At 39.2% G+C, this 18365-nt stretch overlaps 1 protein-coding gene across 1 annotated transcript; it reads right to left on the bottom strand.

Moving 5' to 3' along the window:
• Positions 1 to 1517: 1517 nt before the first annotated feature.
• On the bottom strand, positions 1518 to 10055 carry LOC119700737 (proteasome maturation protein). Its single transcript, XM_038136300.1, has 6 exons — positions 9995 to 10055; positions 8464 to 8561; positions 7611 to 7671; positions 5476 to 5577; positions 3681 to 3774; positions 1518 to 2016 (listed from the first exon to the last, which is right to left on the bottom strand). The coding sequence occupies exons 1-6, from the start codon at positions 9995 to 9997 to the stop codon at positions 1949 to 1951; spliced, it is 426 nt and encodes a 141-aa protein (XP_037992228.1). The 5' UTR covers positions 9998 to 10055; the 3' UTR covers positions 1518 to 1948.
• Between the last annotated feature and the right edge of the window lie 8310 nt (positions 10056 to 18365).

Here is an 18365-nt window from a genome sequence, read left to right as displayed (position 1 = left end):
ACACTGGGAAAGGCCAACCACCTCAATACAGTGAAGTGGGGAGCTGTAAGGTACCAGTGCCCAATTGTTGGATAGCTCCCTGTTTTCTTGAAGAGCGCAGGTAAGATGGCAGACCTTCTAAAAATCCATGCCAGCACCTTTAACTTGTCCCAGACCTGGCAATGTAATCCCTCCCCTTTTCTGGCCTGAGCCTTGAGCAGTACAAAGCCTACTGAACCCCAGGCTTGCTTCATACCAGTTTGGTTTTGCTTTATTATAAACCAGCAGCCAACTCTGATATTTAATAAAGATTATCAGCTCACGGACAAGGACAGCTGTAGAAAATAAAAATGTGAGTAGGTCTACACTTGCATGTTCAATTTATTGGTCTTCTCTTAAAGGAAAAAAAACCCAACAAATTAAACAGCTTGTACTGCATAGCACAAGTCTCTTATCTGTACAAGTCTTAAGTGACAGAAAATTTTAGAAGCTTCATTTTGTAAATGAAAAAAATTTAAACATAAAACCAAATAAGACCACCACTAAAGTGAGTCATACTATCATCTTGATGTTTCCAAAATGCTGCAATGTTTTGCATATAAAAGCACTATAAAATTTGCAGGACAGAAGCTAGAGGCTTTGGCCCAAACTAATAAGGAATTTGTAGTAGCTATAAACCCACTGAAAAGCATAAGGGAGGTTTGCAGTTGTGGAAAAAGATTTATAGCAACATTCCTGCTAAAATTATCTACAAAAGAACAGTAATTACATTTAACAAAGTCATTAAAACTTGCTGAATAAAGACAGTTCCTGTTTTAGAAACACTCTTTCAAGCTCTTCATATCTGAGAATAGACAATATTTATTGAACCACAGACTTTTTTCCTAATATGCCACATTGAATTAGCTGCCTTGCAGGATTGATATAACATGTACACGTGTATGACACCAGGAATAGTAGTTACAACCCTGAATTTAATAAATAAAACCACTTAGGCACACAAAAACCCTCCCAGTGGCCTGCTCCTTTAAAAGATGTATTTAACTATAAATCTCTCATTCTTCCTTAATTAAGATCTGATTTTTGTGAACCCGCAAATAATTATTTCTGCATTTGTACCACGATATCTTCATGTTCTTACTGCAGCAGCTTTATTAAGTACTTTAATCATTCTGCATTCTTTCATAATACTAAAATACCTAGACCTCAGAGCGCTCTTTTGGATTATGTTCAAACAGATTTTACAATATCTCTTTAAACCCCAAGTGGAACTTGCTTCTACTTCCAGAAACCAAAACACCCTCTCAGGGACATGCATGAAAAAAATCTCGACCTTTAATTCCACTCTAAGAGCAATACTTTCAATTCTACATTAAAGCTCAATAGCTCGCTCAAATAGCTGTCAAGAGAGGGCTACAATGTATGTAACTGGCAATGCCTAAGTTAAAAACCTTCAAAGATATTGCAAGAAAAGGGACAACACTGGGTCATGGATAAGAGATTTTTGATTTAGGATTAAATATATTTTGAAACGCAACAGCATTTATAGCAAACTTTTATTCAATAGTTTAAAAAGTGTATGGAAATTTTCATGAACAAAGAGTTATGCAACGGAAAATACCTTCCTCTTCCCCCATTAAATGCATTTACCACAGTAGTCAGTTTTAAAATGCCTGGGTATTTTTGAATGTCTTGTATACATATATAGCATTTCCATATTTAAGAAGCTATTGTCCTGAGCAGTTTATGAAAAGGCATTATTTAAACTACCTAGTTACAGGACATTTGTATGATTGGTAACAAGCACAGAACAATTTAGAGACGTTAAACATTTCATGTGCCTTTTCATTAAGGAAGGCAAGTGATAATTAGGTCTGCTTGCTTAACACTGTGAGTGTCAATTTAGTACCATGTACTTAGATCTGCGCTAGAAAGACACACACAAAACATTTTTCTGAAGTATATTTTGTTACAATAAACCAAGCTTGTGCTCCATCATCATGTGTGGTTCTCCCATAACCTCACTCTGGGAAGGATCTGAAAAAAGAAAAGTTGACAGCATGAAGCCTTTAGCAAGCTACAAAGACTAACAACAACTAATGAAGGTGAACATCTCTATTCATCATAATGCTTAGCGCAACAGTTACTTGACTTATTCTTGACAGTGTTGCAGAGATCTGCAATTCAGAAGCCTCTATCCAAAGCACTGATAGAACAAACAAATATATTGTGGAACAGCTTGTCATAAGGACACACACATTTCAGGTAAAACCAACCAGTTCTGCATTAGCAGAGACTCCAACTGCCTAAATCTCAAAGGGATTACACAAGTTTAGTGTTTGAGAAAACTCAAGTCTGACTGAAGCATTTCTCCACAGTTGCCCTACACCTCTTTCCAACACAACTTCTCTGCACAACAGGAGCTCACAGTCCTCCCTTCTGTTAGCTGGGACATATTCCTGGTTTTTCTTCTCTGCCCAGCTGCCTAGTTTCACAGAAATTCTACACCTGTAAATACCTCTGAGATTCCTCCTTTCTGTAAAGTATGATTGATATTAGCCACTGTACTCAAAGGCTACCAAGGAATGTGCAGAGAACACAAGAGAGACCAATACTGAAAGTATGAACTCCTTTTCTACACAAAAAATTAAAATTAAAAAAAAAACCAAACAAAAAACCAAATCAAGAGGCAGCACATATGTTGTGACTGTTTGGAAGAAACACGCTTTTCTTCATGGGTGCATCAATCATGTTTTCCTCCCATAAATGAGACATATTAATGCCTCTGATTCCTCCAGAGACACCAAAAAAATCTAGTCCGCTTTCTGATAAATAAAGCCTTAACAACAACACTTGTGATCCACTCACTCCTCAGCACTCTATAAAAATCTAGCAGTTTGTTGTGAGCAGTGGTAAATAACCAAATTTCTACAAGTTATGTTCAACATTGCTCTACCCCTGTGGAACCACAGTAGCCCAAGATTCCTTCCCTCGGTCCCTCTATATCCACCTCAGAAAATTTGGGGTTATTTTCACACCTCTAGATTCAGATTTGCTCCTCCATTATTTCCAGCTTCTTATCTCCCCAGCTATTTCCATTCTCCAATCCCACTTCAAAATACTCTCTGCCTCCTTCCATCTCCTTAAATACAAGCTAGAAGCAATTTGTTCAACAGCTATTTTTCCAAGTTTATTCTATTCCACACACACTAACAGTCAGCAGGTGACTATGCAACTGCAGCCTGTTGAGTTCATTTGAGGGAGCCTTTCTCCTGCTAAGTATCTGTTTCATTAATTGTGTACCTCTTCTCTAACGTTTTCCTCTTAATTACAGAATGTAAAAAACTGTGTAACCTCTGCTTGACAAAATCTGCACAAGCACTTTAAAAGTTTCTGAGGAAAGAGGCATACAACATACATGCATAATCTACTCCTTTAGAAACCCAGCCTACAAGCAAGACAGCCTACAGTCTTGCTCAATATTTCAGAGTAATTTCCACATAACTTACAGCCAAATTACATTTATTTCTCCTTCTCCAGTGCTTCTTTGCTTTTAGGATTTAATGTTGGTTTTTTTTTTTGGTTTTTTTTTTTTGCATTTTGGGAGTTTAATTCTCTTGCTCAGTAGAGGCAAAGAACTTTACAGTTCCCAAATTTTACCGTAAAATGTTTCCATAATATTAAAGCCAAAATGTATTTACCATTAAGGATATCCTCAAAACCAATGCATTCATCATTTCCCCTCAAAATATCCATTGCCATGTTTGAGCTGTGAAGAAATGGCAGACGCTGGACCTGTAAAAAGAGTTCAAACAAGAGTTCAAGTCTCTGCAAGTCTGAAATAGAAAGGGTTCATATTTGGATTTCTCAGTCTGAAGTGACTTAGAAAAGTCAACAGGCAGAAAAAAATAACACAGGAATAAGAGAACTACTGGCACACAAAGACACACAAACACCACCATCTTCTTTTGCTTATCTGTTTGAGAAAAACAGTCTTCTAATAGATTTTTAGTTTTCACTGTGGTGTAGGTAGTACAGCAAATACTGCACTTTAAAAAATAAAAAAGTACTTTCTGTCTACTCTGTAAAGCTCCTCTCACATAAAGTTGGGGAGCTTCACTGTAAACCTCAAGGCCCTGAGGTTAGTACTGGACAACTGATGTACACTGCTTACACTGCAGAGTTTGGGAACTACATTCTAAACCTCCTACATCTCTGACACAGGTCAGGAACGCAAGTGAAAGAGCTATACTGACTTTCACATTCAAACATAATCCTCCTTTTAATTAATCTAAATCATAATTATGTCTCTGATCTCAACCAACTCTTAAGCTTCAAGTCCACTCCAGTTCCTTTCAACAGTCTTCTGTACCCTTCACTCACAGTATTTCCAAAATAATTTCAAGTAGCACACATAGATTTCAGAGCATAAATTTTCTGAGAATGCATTCACTACTACTAGAAATACTTCAGCTAAACTACAAGAAAACTTGTATAGCCAACATGAATCTTGAAGTGAAAAACCTTCTGATCACCACATTCTGATCACCCACCCATAGCCCAAAACCACCTCTGGACACAGACTAACAGGATATCCTCACCTACCTCATTCTCTGCAATATGCTAATGTTAGTTAGGAAAAAGATTCCTCAAGACAGCACAGCTGAGACCAAGGGATGTTTGTATATCTCACATCCTGACTTTCACACCTTCAGGACCAGTAACTTCTTCCAAGTTTAATGCAGCTCACTATGGTTTAGTAGCACCTTATCACCCAGAGTACAAAACTGCTCTAATTCACATGGAAAACCTACTCTTAGTAGCTTGACAACCTTCCAGAAGACAAAAAAGTTTACTAGGACCAATGAGCTTTCTATGTTTTCCTTTCTCCAGCTACCCTCAATCCTAGGAGAAAAGAAGGAAAAGGAGACAGACTCAGCTTCTCAATTAAGAGCTAAAACCTTTGAACTTAACTCCCTGTAGAGCTCCCTTGATCTTACAACAAAGGCTGAGGAACAATAAGCACATAGAAAACTCTCTGTTTCAGGTTTCACATTACCTCTACATCTACTCCCAAATCACTACCTGCTTCAGACCCCTAAGTCTCTTTTCCCTACAGCTGCAGAGACTCCTTCTGCTGAAGGTCATACATTCCACATGGGAGAGTATTAATCTTAGGAATTAATACTCAATTCCTCCTGCTTTTCCCTGAAGGCTTACAGGAAGCTATTCCACAGCAAAGCTAGAGCAGTTACCACTTCACCAAATAACCAATGAAAGAACAGCAGCTAAGAGGCTTTACATATGGACAGCTCTAAAAACTAGCAATTGCACTGTTTGGTTCATCATTTTTAACAGCAGTTTTTTAACACTGAATTAATTTCTTTTGAAAACATAAGGTATCTCAACAAAGAAAGATGTGTCTCTGAAAGCATGTTTCAAGGTAAACATTTTTTCAAGTGGCCTAAGTTATATCAGTTGGATAAAAATGCCTACCTGTTTCACTGCTCTGAATTCCATCTGCAGCTTTAAAGGTGCATGGATTCCTTGGATGTTTCTCAATGTAGCAAAGTTTGTTTTATCTTGATTTAACTGGAACTGTCACAAACAATACTGATTTTTATTTTAGAAAAAGTTACTTTAAAGTACAGCCATAGAATGAATTTGTGACACCCTACTTAAAAGAACATGCTTACTAAATTTCTATGTAAAAATTCAGTGATACCATCAAACATATCTCAAACATACAGGAAAGAGTGTGATGCAGTAAGATTTCTATGAAGCTGAAATTGGTTTTTTGCTGGATTTTATTCCAAATTAATAGCAGAAATTTTATTTTGTTATTTTTGATAATCAGGAGATGTAACACCCCCAAGTGGTACAGTTTTGCACTACTTTACAACAACATTATCTGGATGAATAGGAAGCTAAGTCCAGTTTAAAGATCACAAAAACCAATTTGATGTCATTAGTTAGTCATCAAAGACTATTTGAAAATACCTGATGTACTTCTCTTCTGATCAAGCAGGAAAACAGAGCATCACTTAGTCCTTATGATTGTGAAAAGCAAATGAAAACTCATATTTTCCCCAACTGCTCTCAAACTTACCAGTAAGACAAAGAAAATCTATTCAGTAGAGGCTTTTAAAGAAAAAGTGTTCACTCATGTATACTGGAGTACAAAGAAGTAAGTTATACTTAATGTTAAACTTAAGCTCAAATAATCAAAAAAAATCTCAAATAACTAATTTTAAAATCTGTACTCCATCACCACGAAAAACCCTATTATTATGAGAACATCATATTTATGAGAAGGGGTCTCAAAAGGCAACTGAAAAATACAAGTCAAAGACATAACAAGCATTTTCTTTGCAACAATCTATATTGAATGCTCTTCAAAAGGTAGCATAAAACACTATATATATGCCTGATCCTAATATTATAATTCTGGTTACATTATTTTTCCATTTCTTTAATTTTATAGAGAGAAGGATTTTTGGATAGCAGAGACATTTGGTTTCTACCAGCGCTACCTGAAAAACCTTTCTAACATTTATAATAGCAAAACCAACCAAACTATTTCAGGCTAAGTTAAATATTTTCCCATTCAAATATACATGAAAATAATTATTAAAATGGCCTTAAACTTACAGAAAAATTAACCAAATGTGAAAGAAACGGTTTAGAAGACTCACATACTTCTAAGGGGACCACATGGCCTGTTTCATTTCTGTGCATTTTTGTCTCTTTAACATGTGATCTTTCAATTACGCACGTTTTGTATAGCAAGAACAGAGTTAAAAACTAAGTTACAGCAATCAGCTTTAAAAAAATCAATTGACAAATAGCTCTGAAACATTAATAGTATTTATAAATAAACTCAGAAATTTGGTGTCACAAAATCATCCTTTTAATGCAAGCCAACACTAACACTGGCTAAAATCAGAAAATATTAGACATTACAGTCAGACCATTCCTGTTTAACTCAGGAATTTAGAACATTCTAGCAAAATGACACTGCTTCAGGACACTTTGATACATCGTATCTTCTGACAAAACAGGCACCAGAGACATTCAGCTCAACCAGCAAGTCTGGCTTCCCTCGACCTTCCACAGACCACTTGTAATGGTCCTCGAGCGAGGACTGAGCCAGACAAGACTGCAAACACTTATGGTAAACTGTAGGTGTAAAATGTCTAGATGGGATAAAGGAATTTATGGAAGAATATGTACGTGTCCACAGGCTGAAAGTCAGAAAATGAAGACAGATGGTAAATCTACAGACAAAACAGGAGGATCAGCCTTCAGGAGGTGACAGGTGTGCCCCTGGCCTACCTATGGTGGCTGCACACACACTCTTGGATGACCAAACCTGACCACACAAGTCCCTACTTGGAAGCCTGCTTACACACTTCAAATGGGGAGAGATATAAGTAAGAGATTAACATTAAACATGCTTGCTGACAATGTTATTTGCAGAAATAAAATGTTACTATTGTTGAACACCTTCATTCTGTTAAAGACCTGCTCATTACTTGCTACCATACAAAGCACTCCAGATAACCACACCATTAATTTAAACTTCATAATTAGTTAAGAGTGAAGATGGCTACATTTGATGTTATGCTTACATTCTTTTCTGTCAACTCCAGTGGGTGGCTGGGCAACAATTCACTTTTCACACTTGTAAAACTAGAAGAATAAGTAGAAAAGACATTAACTTCAAATTAATTTGGATATGGTTTTTTAAGTTGCATTCCAAAACCAACGTCAGATACAAACACCAGCCCACAGAGACACACAACTAGCAGAGTCTGAGCTACAAAAAAAAAAAAATTAAGAGTGAAGCAGCAAGTAAAACCTCTAACTACAGCACTACCAGAAGAAAAAGAGTTTCAAACGTCCTTTATGCTTGACAAAACAGAATGCGTTTTTCTTCCTTGATACCTTTCAGAAAGAGATTAAAATACTAATAAATTAAACCATTACAGATTTAATTATGTCCAAGCTACTCTGTAAGTTATTTTGAAGCCTCCAAGCTTCTGCAACTGAATATTGCACACAGCTTCCTCCCAATGCCAGTTATATGGCATTTTAAACTCCATGAACTTATTTTGGATTCATTATCCAAGACAGAGACATAAGTTTTGCACCTGGGTAAAAATGGCAAACTCCAAACTATTTCTATTATATTACTATAATAAAAATATATTATATTTATTATATTACTTTTGGGGTTTGTCCCAGGGCTGAAATTAACCATTCCCCAATGTGTTATGGCAGAATCATATAAAAGTATATTAAAACTATCAGATATTTCACAATTAGCAATACTTTGCTGTTTCTTTTCTAAAGGACAGTATCACAGAGGTAAATGCCTGTTTGCAACACACCTTGCAGGAAACTTCTGTAAAAGCCAACATTTAACACACACTGAAGTTCACCACTGTCTATGACAATTCAGCAAGCAAAAGTGAAGCCTACCCTCTGCGCAGAAGATCATGACCTTCAAATAGCCCTGCAGCTGAAACGTCTGTAAATGAGATATTATCCTTCAACAGAGAAGCAGCACCTCTGGAATTCTGGAACAAAACAAAACAAAAAAAAAAAAAAAAAGGAAAAAAATAAAAAAGGAAAAAGAAGATTACTTTAATAGAACCAGATCACTTTTGTATGGGCCACTAGGCCAGCCAAATGAAAGGAAGTGCTCAAAGACTCCTTAAAGTACCCCTGGACTTTAGAGTTTCTTTAGAACAGAAGCAAAACACTCAAAACAATAAACCCTAAACTAATCATGAATTCTGAATTCTTTCAGAGAGTCTGACAAAAACTAAAGGTACTGACAACATTTTTGGATCTGGTGACCCAGATCAAGTTAAACTCACAATCTACCCCCCGTTTGTTCCCATCCTGGGCTGCGGGGATGGAAAGGAAAGAGGCAAGTCCTGACAGCTGACAGGACAGAAAGGAGCATTCCTTCATTTACTGCAGTACTGACACAAGACCAAATTTAGCCACTGTCTGAGGCTGCCATAAGGAGAACAAGGTGTTTTCCAGCAGTCTATGCCAGTTAACTGAAAGAACAAAGGAAAGCAGTAACTTGTAGAGGAACACCAGAAGTCCACAGACTTACTAAGAACTGTTTACTAGTAACCCAGTTCACTCTAGTAACTAGTTCACTCTAACCTACCCCAGTTTATCGAAGTGATTTTAGGATTGTTCATAAAAATTGCTCCCCCAATAGGGCAATATCTAATAAACAACAGAAGGTGACAGCAATAATCTCTGGAAGGTGACAGTGATGAGCAGCTCAGTGCAAGGGTTTCCCCCAGCAGCACTGTCAGATCCAACAGAAAACTCATGCTTACAGCTAAGATCTTTTGTACCAACATGTGAGCTCTCAGCAACGTAAGAGCTGTAGGACAGTTCTAACATGCCTGCTGTTCCACGCATGTAACGCATCTATCTACCAATTTACACACTCAGCACTGACCAGACCTTTGTGAGAGTGCTGTAAATGAAAGCATTAAAGAGATACGGTACCTGGGTGAGCTGACAAGAGGGAAGATCAAAGTTAAACTCACGGAGAAAACCATGAAACGCTGCCCAAAAGCAACACACTCGAGTCTCGAGTCTGAGGCGGTCCCAGCGCCGCTGCCCACCACGGAGGGCCGAGGCGGAACCTCCCTCCCTCCCCGGGAACTGCACCGCCGAAGCCGCCGGCTGCGGGAGGCTGGGACGGCCGGGGCTCCCCGTCCCGCCCCGCTGCAGGGAAGGGCTTTAACCACAGCCGCCACGGGCCCCCCGCGCCCGTGAGGAAACCCGCCATGGCCGCGCCGGACCCCTATGACTCAGCACGGCCCCGCTGCTCCCAGGAACGCCGAGAGGGTGAGGGGAGGGGGATCTGGCGGGGGCGGCGGGGCGGGAGATGAAGTCCGGTCCGGTTTGGCTCGGTGCGGTCGGGCACAGGGACACCTGGACCCGCCCGCCCGGCGCCGCCGCTGCCCGCACTCACCATCTTGAGCCCCCGACGCGCGCAGCCACTTCCGCCGCCGCCGCCCGCTCACTTCCGCCCCGCCCCCCGCGTGCGTGGCCGCGCGAGGGGCGGGGCCGCGCGGGGCCGTGGGCGTGCTGAGGGGCGGGGGCTGTGGCGGCCGCGCCCCTGGCCCGGCGTCCTGTGGGGAGTGGGGTGTGCGTGTCCCGGCCGGTGCCCTCCTTCGCCGTGGCTTTCTTACTCGTAGGTCTGTGCCTTGTGAACTGAACGCGCTGTTCACCGAGGCACAGAATCAGCTAGGTTGGAAAAGACCTATGAGACCAGCGAGTCCAACCCGTTTCCGAACACTGTTATGTCCACGACACCATGGCGCTGAGTGGCGCATCCAGTCCTTCCCTAATCACCTCCGGGGACGGTGACTCCACCGCCTCCTTGGGCAGCCCATTCCCATGCTAAATCACCCTTTCTGTGAAGAAGTTCCTTCTCATGTCCAGCGTAAACTCCTCCTGACAAAGCTTGAGACCATTTCCTCTTGTCCTGTCGGTTGTCATCTGGGAGAAGAGGCCGACCCCCACCTGGCTGTACCCTCCTTTAAGGCACTTGTAGAGAGCAGTAAGGTCACCTCTGAGCCTCTTCTCTTTCAGGCTAAAACTTCCAGATCTCACATGCCAGCAGAGCCCAGCTGTCTCAATGCCACCGTGGTCTCAAGCAGGAGCTGAGGTCGACTCACACCTTCCCTTAGCAGACCAGGGCAGCCATGCCTGGTGTGGGCAGCTGTTCTCGGTCAAATCCTGTCCCAAGAAGTGCTTGAGTGACACCAAAAGCATCACAGTGCTGATAGCCTGAGGTGGTGAAACCAGGCCGTGATACTTCCAGAGAGTTTTCCATATATTTCAATGCATAGCTCCACATGTGTATCTGGGATATTTATTTTATATATTTCTTCGGAGACGTGAGGCTTATTCAACCCTTTAACCTTTTAATTTGGGTTACACATAGTACGCTGTTTTGACCCGTTTTTATAAATTTTATGTGTGACAATTAAACGCCGTCTCTCTCACACACGCACACAGACACAGAGGCAATATTTAAGCAGGAATTTTATATATGTTTTAATGGCACTCAGAACTGTAAAAAAAAAAAAAGACTGAAAAATGAATACACTTTATACTCCGTTTTCCTGTTTCTTGGACAATATCTGTACACCTCTTAAATCCCCCAACCCCCACATTCTCAACCCAAGTTCTGGCCCTTTGTATTTAAGTCTTAGGTTTAAAGCAAAAACTTCAAAAGAATGAGAATGGAGGACTGGAGTTTTTAAAATCATTTTTAGGAAAATGAGCACCACAAAGGTTTCTCTGATCTCATAATTATAATGGGTACTTGGTTATTGTGGTGCTGGATTCATTATTATAGAATAGATGTGAATACAAAAAACAAATCAAGTTCCTGTTTGACTGCAGCTTACAGAAAGCTAGGTTTTGTCATTAAATGCATTTATTTATTGACCGAGTTTGTTGATCAGGATGTGACTGTAGAGATGAAACATCTAACTTTCAAAGTCATTCTTGCAGGACGCAGACAGGATGCAATCACTCCATGTACATTTTTGACATCACTGCGATCCACAGTCTAGGCTGCATAACATAAAAGGGCATACATTGCAAGAAAGAACTGGTTTTCCTTTAGAGGCTTTCACACTGGGGAAAACTTCCAGACGTAAACACAAATCACACACGTATTTTTTTTCAACAGATTACCAAGTATTTCAAATTGGAGCAAGGCTTGATTTCTTTCACAACCAACTTTGCTTTAACAGTGAGCATCTTGACAGTGGGTGATTGGGTGCCTCTGTGCAGCCCCACTGCAAATACACAGGAGTTGCACAAGCAATTGTCAGGCTGACCAAACTGGGGGCCAGAAATGAGAGCTCATGGTGAGCAATGAGCACTTTCACAGCTCAGAAGCTGTGGGTATGGCTGCTCTGCATGTTGCAGGTGATTTCAGGGCTGCCACCAGCACTGGGGACACCAGAGAGCAGACAGGGCACTGCACCAGGCACAGCAGCTGCCACACAGCGCCCTGTGTGCTGAAATCTCCCTGCCAGGAGCTGGCTGCAGGACTGGATACTCTGCCTGAAGGCATCTCCCTGGCAGATGGTAACACGATAGAAAGTGAGATGCAGTGACTGCAGTTGCTAAAGGGGCCTTCCTGTCTGGGGGCACTCTTTTAAGAGGATGTGGACACCTTAAAATTAGTGTGAAAAAAAACTATAGCTCCTCTAAATTGGTGACTTCCATAAAGTTAGGATGATGAATTTCACATGTTGCCTTTAAAGATAAACTCCAAATGTTTTGGGGTTTTTTTGAGATTTTTTTTCATCATTTTATGTAGAAGAGGTCTGAAATGTATGACCATTTCATGTGTTTTCGGGATATTCTTTACCACAGTATTTTCAGAATGTCAAATCTGGTCTTTTTGCTTTAGCTGTGAACCTTCATTAAAGATTCAAGCCATGCTTAGACTATGGATACTTTTATCTTTGGAAATGGGAAAGTGTTTACTCTTTTTAAAGAAAATTATACCAGTCAAATGGCCTTTTATCAGTTAATTTGGAATTAAAACCAAAAAAACTCATTAAAGAAATCTTAAACAGCCTGACCTAAAGCAAATTCTGATTTCAGTTACTTAGCTTTCTCTAGCCTGGATTCCAGCATGGCATCCTTTCATGGGAGGTCTGTACATTTCCTGCTGAAGCCTCCAGAAGAAAGGTGGATTCAAAAATTGTCACAGAGAGGCACAACATTAGCTCAAACCTGCTTTAACATAGCAGCAGAGTTCCCAGAAGAGAGCTGGCTTCCACAGATCTCCTCGTCCATGGGTAGAGAAGTCTGGTATGGGGCAGCCTTTGCTACCTAACCCTAACCCTAGTCCTAAAAATTTTTTTGTGTGGGGCAAAGGCTGCAAAAGGAGTGTGTTCTCCAAGGAAGCTTGTCTTTGTATCCATGGGGGTTTTTTTAATATTGGTGCAGCTTTGTCACTTTTCAAAATACAATTCCTTTGACGTATCAGTGTCAGCAATCTGTTCTGGCTACATGAACCTGTATCAGAAGAAAACCTTTATCCTGTGGGACTGAGAAACTCTTTCACTGGTTTTTGTCAACAGCTAGTTATAACTTGTTAAAGTGAAAGTACTTTTTATTTGTTTTTAATCAAATCAAATAAACACATTTTCTTTGATCTTTAAGAACTCCTTTCTTGTTAACTTGCTTTATACTTTTATGTTTTGGCATTCATTGTAAATCTAATTATTTAAAAAGTTATTTTGTTTTACATTATTAAACCTTTTCTGAATTTAAGATAAACAGGGGCATGTTTTGCTAAAGATTAAAAATAAATTTCACACAATATTGCAAAACGTAGCAAAGATAATAACGTGTAGGCGTCAGACTGTTCCAAAACAAGACTCTCTAGGGGCTCTTCTGAACACACGGCTTCGTTACAACCATGTTCTGAAAGGGCTCAGGAAACCCCTGTCTCTAACCCACCCTTTCCTGAAGCTGGTGAAAGTATTTAGAAAAAAGTTGCTGTTGCAGGGAGGCAAAAAAAAAAAACAAACCAAAAAAAAACCCCACCACAAAACTACATATTGCTGAAGGAGCTTATTTTTTCCTGTTTGTTTACCAGCAAAATCTACAGTTTGTAGGATCTTCTTTAGTCAAAACTTTCCCATCCTCATTGTTCAAAAGCAGCCAGCAGTCCAATGGGTGACCAGAGAGCATCAGGATCTCTAGATGAATGTAGACTTTTTTAACATACTGTTAACATCTAGTGGGGAAATAATACTGACAATCCCTCATTTCATGATCTGATTTATAAGTCATCAGTGAAATTTAGGTGAAAAGATAATATATGTGTCTTCAGTTCCTTTTTTGGTGGGTCAGATGAGGGAAGCCAGTTGTGGTTTGATCCAAGCAATGTGCTTGGATTAAAAGGAGTCCTTGTTCTCTAGAAGTGATGACTTACTTTGCTGCTTGTCAGTGCTTTTGTATGTCTAGAAGTACTTTTTTTGTACTAATCCGTTGTTTGTACTCCGTGAGTCTGGGCTTCCCTGCGCTCTTTGTGCAGACTCAGACAAGCAGGATGCTGCACTGGCAGAGCCGGTCACTAGGGGATGCTCAGTACCCGAACACCCCGCGCCTGCTTCCCTCGGCGCTCGCCAGCCGCCTCTGTTCAGCCTCTCTCAGATACTCCTGCCTGGGTATGAGTACTTTTTCACTCGCAGTGCTGTGAGAATGATGAAAAAACAATGTCAAAAGATAAAAAGCGAGGTATGTGCAACAGCTAAAGCTGTGACAGAATGCTGGTAGGCTTATTTCCCAGTTAGTGGATTGATAACTATTTTCAGTAAGCTCTATTGCCTCCCTGTGATGCTATTAAACTAAACCTGAAGGCTGAGTCCAACATTTAACCAAGCCAGTGTTCACGTAGTCAGGACCTCTGGTCTGAAATCAGGTCCCTCGTGAGAATTCAAAGGAAAATATTTTTGTGTTTCCCCTCAGTCTGGAGTGATTTTTCTCCCAGAAGCATACCCACTCTGAACATATAGGTGAGACTAAGAGCACATTTCCTGTGAGAGTGTCTTCCTACGGGAAACCTTGAATTTAATTAATGGCAGTCACAGCTGAAAGAATTGAATGGAACATTACTTCCTAGTCCTGCTACTGTGCAGGAAAAAAAATCCCACAAGAGTTTGCCAAAATGCCTAGCAGCAAAAGGGGAGTCTGAGACTGCTCTGACTCATAACCACATCCATTAAGCAGCTAAATAATCAGAAATCACCTTAATTTCCTCCTATGGCTGACTACAATAAATGAACCCATAATCGCCAAACTGAAAACTTGGCATTCAGCACGGAAAGCAGGCATTTTCAGCAAAAATATGTACATCACTAAGAATATTTTTTCTTTTCCCTCTAAGAAACTGTCAATCAAAATTATTCTCCATGTGCATTTTAAAAATTTTAAAATTTATATTTTAAAAATGAAATCTTAAATGAAATCTTAAATGAAATCTTTAAAAATGAAATCTTAAAATGAAATCTCTTATTTTAAAAATGAAATCATGACAAAGTTTCTGATCCAGCCACAATATGCTACTTAAGAATTAGGCCCACTGATATCATGGTCGTGTCTGGCTTAGAAATAGTTAAGGCTCGAATCTTCAAAGGCAGCAATGTGTTGAACTCCTCAGGATGTGAGCCAGCCAGTGCTTAGGTTTAGACAGCAAAATTAGAAATAGGTTTTGAGCCTCTCAAACATTGTCCAGGCTTGGGCTTAGGTTTAAATCTGATGACTCATTTTTTGACAGAAAACTGCAGTTTGCTGTCCTCTAGGTAGACAGAGCTCATAGCTTACAGTAAGCTCACATGCAAGCCCTGACACTTTTAGAGGGCTTGCTTGACTTACAGAGAGTTCCACACAGGTGCAATGATCCCACACATTGGAGAATGGAGTTCACTGAAGAAGAAAAAAACAACATTGTTTTTGTAATGGAGAACTATTCCACTGCTTCTGCAGGAAAAGCTTTTATTGCATTCAACAATATTACATTGTAAAGGGTGATGAAGTTAATTGTTTCTAAGGAGAAAATAGCGTATCACAAATTTTATTTTTTATTCCTACTTTTATTAAAAACTTTTTATTTTTTGAGACTATGACTACACATTTTCCATGGATTATTTTATTCATACTTCCTTACTGCAGGTTTTCCACATAATGGGCTTAACTTGTTTTGATCTTCATATTGCATCTCTTAATTCTGAGTCTTTACAGCTACCTACCTGTTCCATGGCATGAATTATTTTTTTGTTATATATGTCTTACCAACAGCTTAAGTCATGCTCCTGTGCTCCAGTTTATTGCCGTGAGGTGCTGATTTTGTATTGCTGGAACTTTGTAACAACAAGATTTCTTATTCAGTTTATATCATACCATGCTTGTGACAGAAACTGTCAGTGAATTCAAAGGGTGGCAGCTTTATACTAAGTAAAGAATATTGCAGCAAAGAGCCAATACAAGTTTTTTTTCGCAGTTATTGAAGCACATACCATTACAAAGTTGTAGAAAGTTCTGTATTTAACATACTGAACTGAAACTAAAGAGAAAAGAAACAAATTTAGATAATGCCACTGGGTAATTTCTCTATTTTTATCTCTATTTTTGCAGAGGAAGATTGTGGGTTAGCTTCAGAGTGACGTTCAATTGAAGGAAAGATGGATAGACGGAAAAAAGGAGAGAAGGAAAGAAGGAAAAAAAAAGAGAGGAAGAGAAGAAGAAAGAAAAAGAAAAAGAAAGAAAGCAAGAGAGAGAAAGAAAGGGAGAAAGGGAGAAAGGGAGAAAGGGAGAAAGAAAGAAAGAAAGAAAGAAAGAAAGAAAGAAAGAAAGAAAGAAAGAAAGAAAGAAAGAAAGAAAGAAAGAAAGAAAGAAAGAAAGAAAGAAAGAAAGAAAGAAAGAAAGAAAGAAAGAAAGAAAGAAAGAAAGAAAGAAAGAGAAGAAATAAATTTAAATAATTAGTTTTAGGCTGGAGCAAAGAAGCTGCAAATTAACTGCGAAAACTTGTGTGGTTTCTTCCTCTGAAGGACTTTTTTAAGTTGTGAAAGATTACCAGGAAAACAAACCCCAAGCCATTTATTCAAAGAAGCAAACAGTCCTGAAAGGGTTTGGGAAATATATACAGTGGACATTTCAAGACAGACTGTCATATCCTCCTCTGAGAGTAAATCTGCGTGAATACCTTTGTGGTGAAGGATCAGAGTGGGCAGATCAAAGCAATATACAAGCTCAAGGGAGATGAGGAGGGGGAAGGAGGTTGATATTTGGATTCAAGGGCTCCTCTTGACATCAGTGAGTCCTGCCCACTGATGTTACAAAGAGCCATGCTGTATAATTATTTTCATAACATCTTAATAAACTTGAATATTAAGTTAACTTGATCTCATTCCTCTTCCTTCTTCCCTGACTGTTCTCATTATAAGAAGCTGTGCTCGAACCTCATTGTTCCGGTCATGAAAACTTAATATCTGGACAGAAATCATTCAGAGCCAGTTTATACCTATTTGTGGCTTTTAGCTCACATTGTTCTTTCTTCATGAGGATGAGATGAAAACTCTGCATTATCTGTTCCTTTGATAATCCCAGCAACCCTTCCCAGAACACACTCCAGTCTTACATTCTTGGACATGCGTAGTCAAACTTTTATAGACTGCTTCAGATGAGGTCACATCAGTGCATGCACAGCTACAGAATACAATTCTTCTCATACAGTTTAGGATCATATTTGGGTTTTATAACTGCTTCACACTGGTGCTTCATAGGATAGACTGCTTCTCAGGCTTTCTATGCTTCTCAGATGTTTGATTGGCAAGCACTTAGTTTGCTGTGGGAAGTCTTTTTTTTAATCTCAAGTCAGAGATCTTGTTTTATTCTGTTGCATTTCTATTATCCTCGCATCATTCATGTGTGATTAGTCTGATGTTCCTCTGGTTTCAGATCTATGACTTTCTGGGCTACCATTAGCTATAATAACATGTTTCTATTTCCTGAGTGACCATCAGCTATGGAAATATGAAATAAGACTGATCCTAAAAATAGATCCCAAGGAACTCCAATATATGCTGAATCATCGCATTTCAAGGCACTTAATTGTAGTCTTCTGAGTAAACTTCTATTCAAATTTCAATCCTACCAGTACCACCCTTCTTCTCAATCTTAAACCTTTTTCCTTACAACATCTCAAGTACTAAACTAAAATTATGCTTAGATGAGAGCTGTACTTTACTATTTTCAAAATTTCCTTTTCACAATCAAATAAGGATATTTTATTGCAATGACTCAGCCTCCTCTTGGAAATTGACTTTTTTTTCAGTCTACGTTATTTTCCAATTACCCAATGCCTAATTACACTCTCCTTCAAAGTTTATCATAAAATTATGCATATTGTTACAATCAGATTATTGATTCTACTGCTATCTAAAATACTTCTTCCCTCTCTTTCCTAAATAAAGCTCCTAAGTGTACCACGAACTAACAGATAAAACCAATATTCGAAAGATTTATTGAAAACCCATATTGTAAGATTTGTGATTACTGTGCTAATTCTTTGGGAACTGAGGATGAAAATCACCTAAGCTATGACATTTTGGTTATTCAGCTCTTAAAAATTTTCTGCCACCTTGGAAATAGACATTTCCAGTTCTACAGATTTCTTCAAAATTACCATTCAGTCTTGCTGCAATGTCATACCTTCTCATTCTGCTTGAAAACTAAAGAATACTCATTTTTGGTAGCTCTGCCCTGGCTAGAAATTGGATCTGCACCAAATTTCAAGAACA

The sequence above is a fragment of the Motacilla alba genome, chromosome 1 (assembly GCF_015832195.1).
Source record: "Motacilla alba alba isolate MOTALB_02 chromosome 1, Motacilla_alba_V1.0_pri, whole genome shotgun sequence".
Lineage (NCBI taxonomy): Eukaryota > Metazoa > Chordata > Aves > Passeriformes > Motacillidae > Motacilla > Motacilla alba.
Note: the sequence above shows the minus strand (reverse complement) of the source record. Positions and strands in the feature narration are given on the sequence as shown.

Bases quoted from the DNA above. Each gene is read 5' to 3' on its own strand.
- LOC119700737 (XM_038136300.1), bottom strand. The intron at 7,672-8,463 runs GTAGGCTTCACT...TTATTCTTCTAG, and splicing joins CATGATCTTCTGCGCAGAGG to TTTTACAAGTGTGAAAAGTG. The intron at 3,775-5,475 runs GTAGGCATTTTT...CTCTTTTTACAG, and splicing joins AATTCAGAGCAGTGAAACAG to GTCCAGCGTCTGCCATTTCT.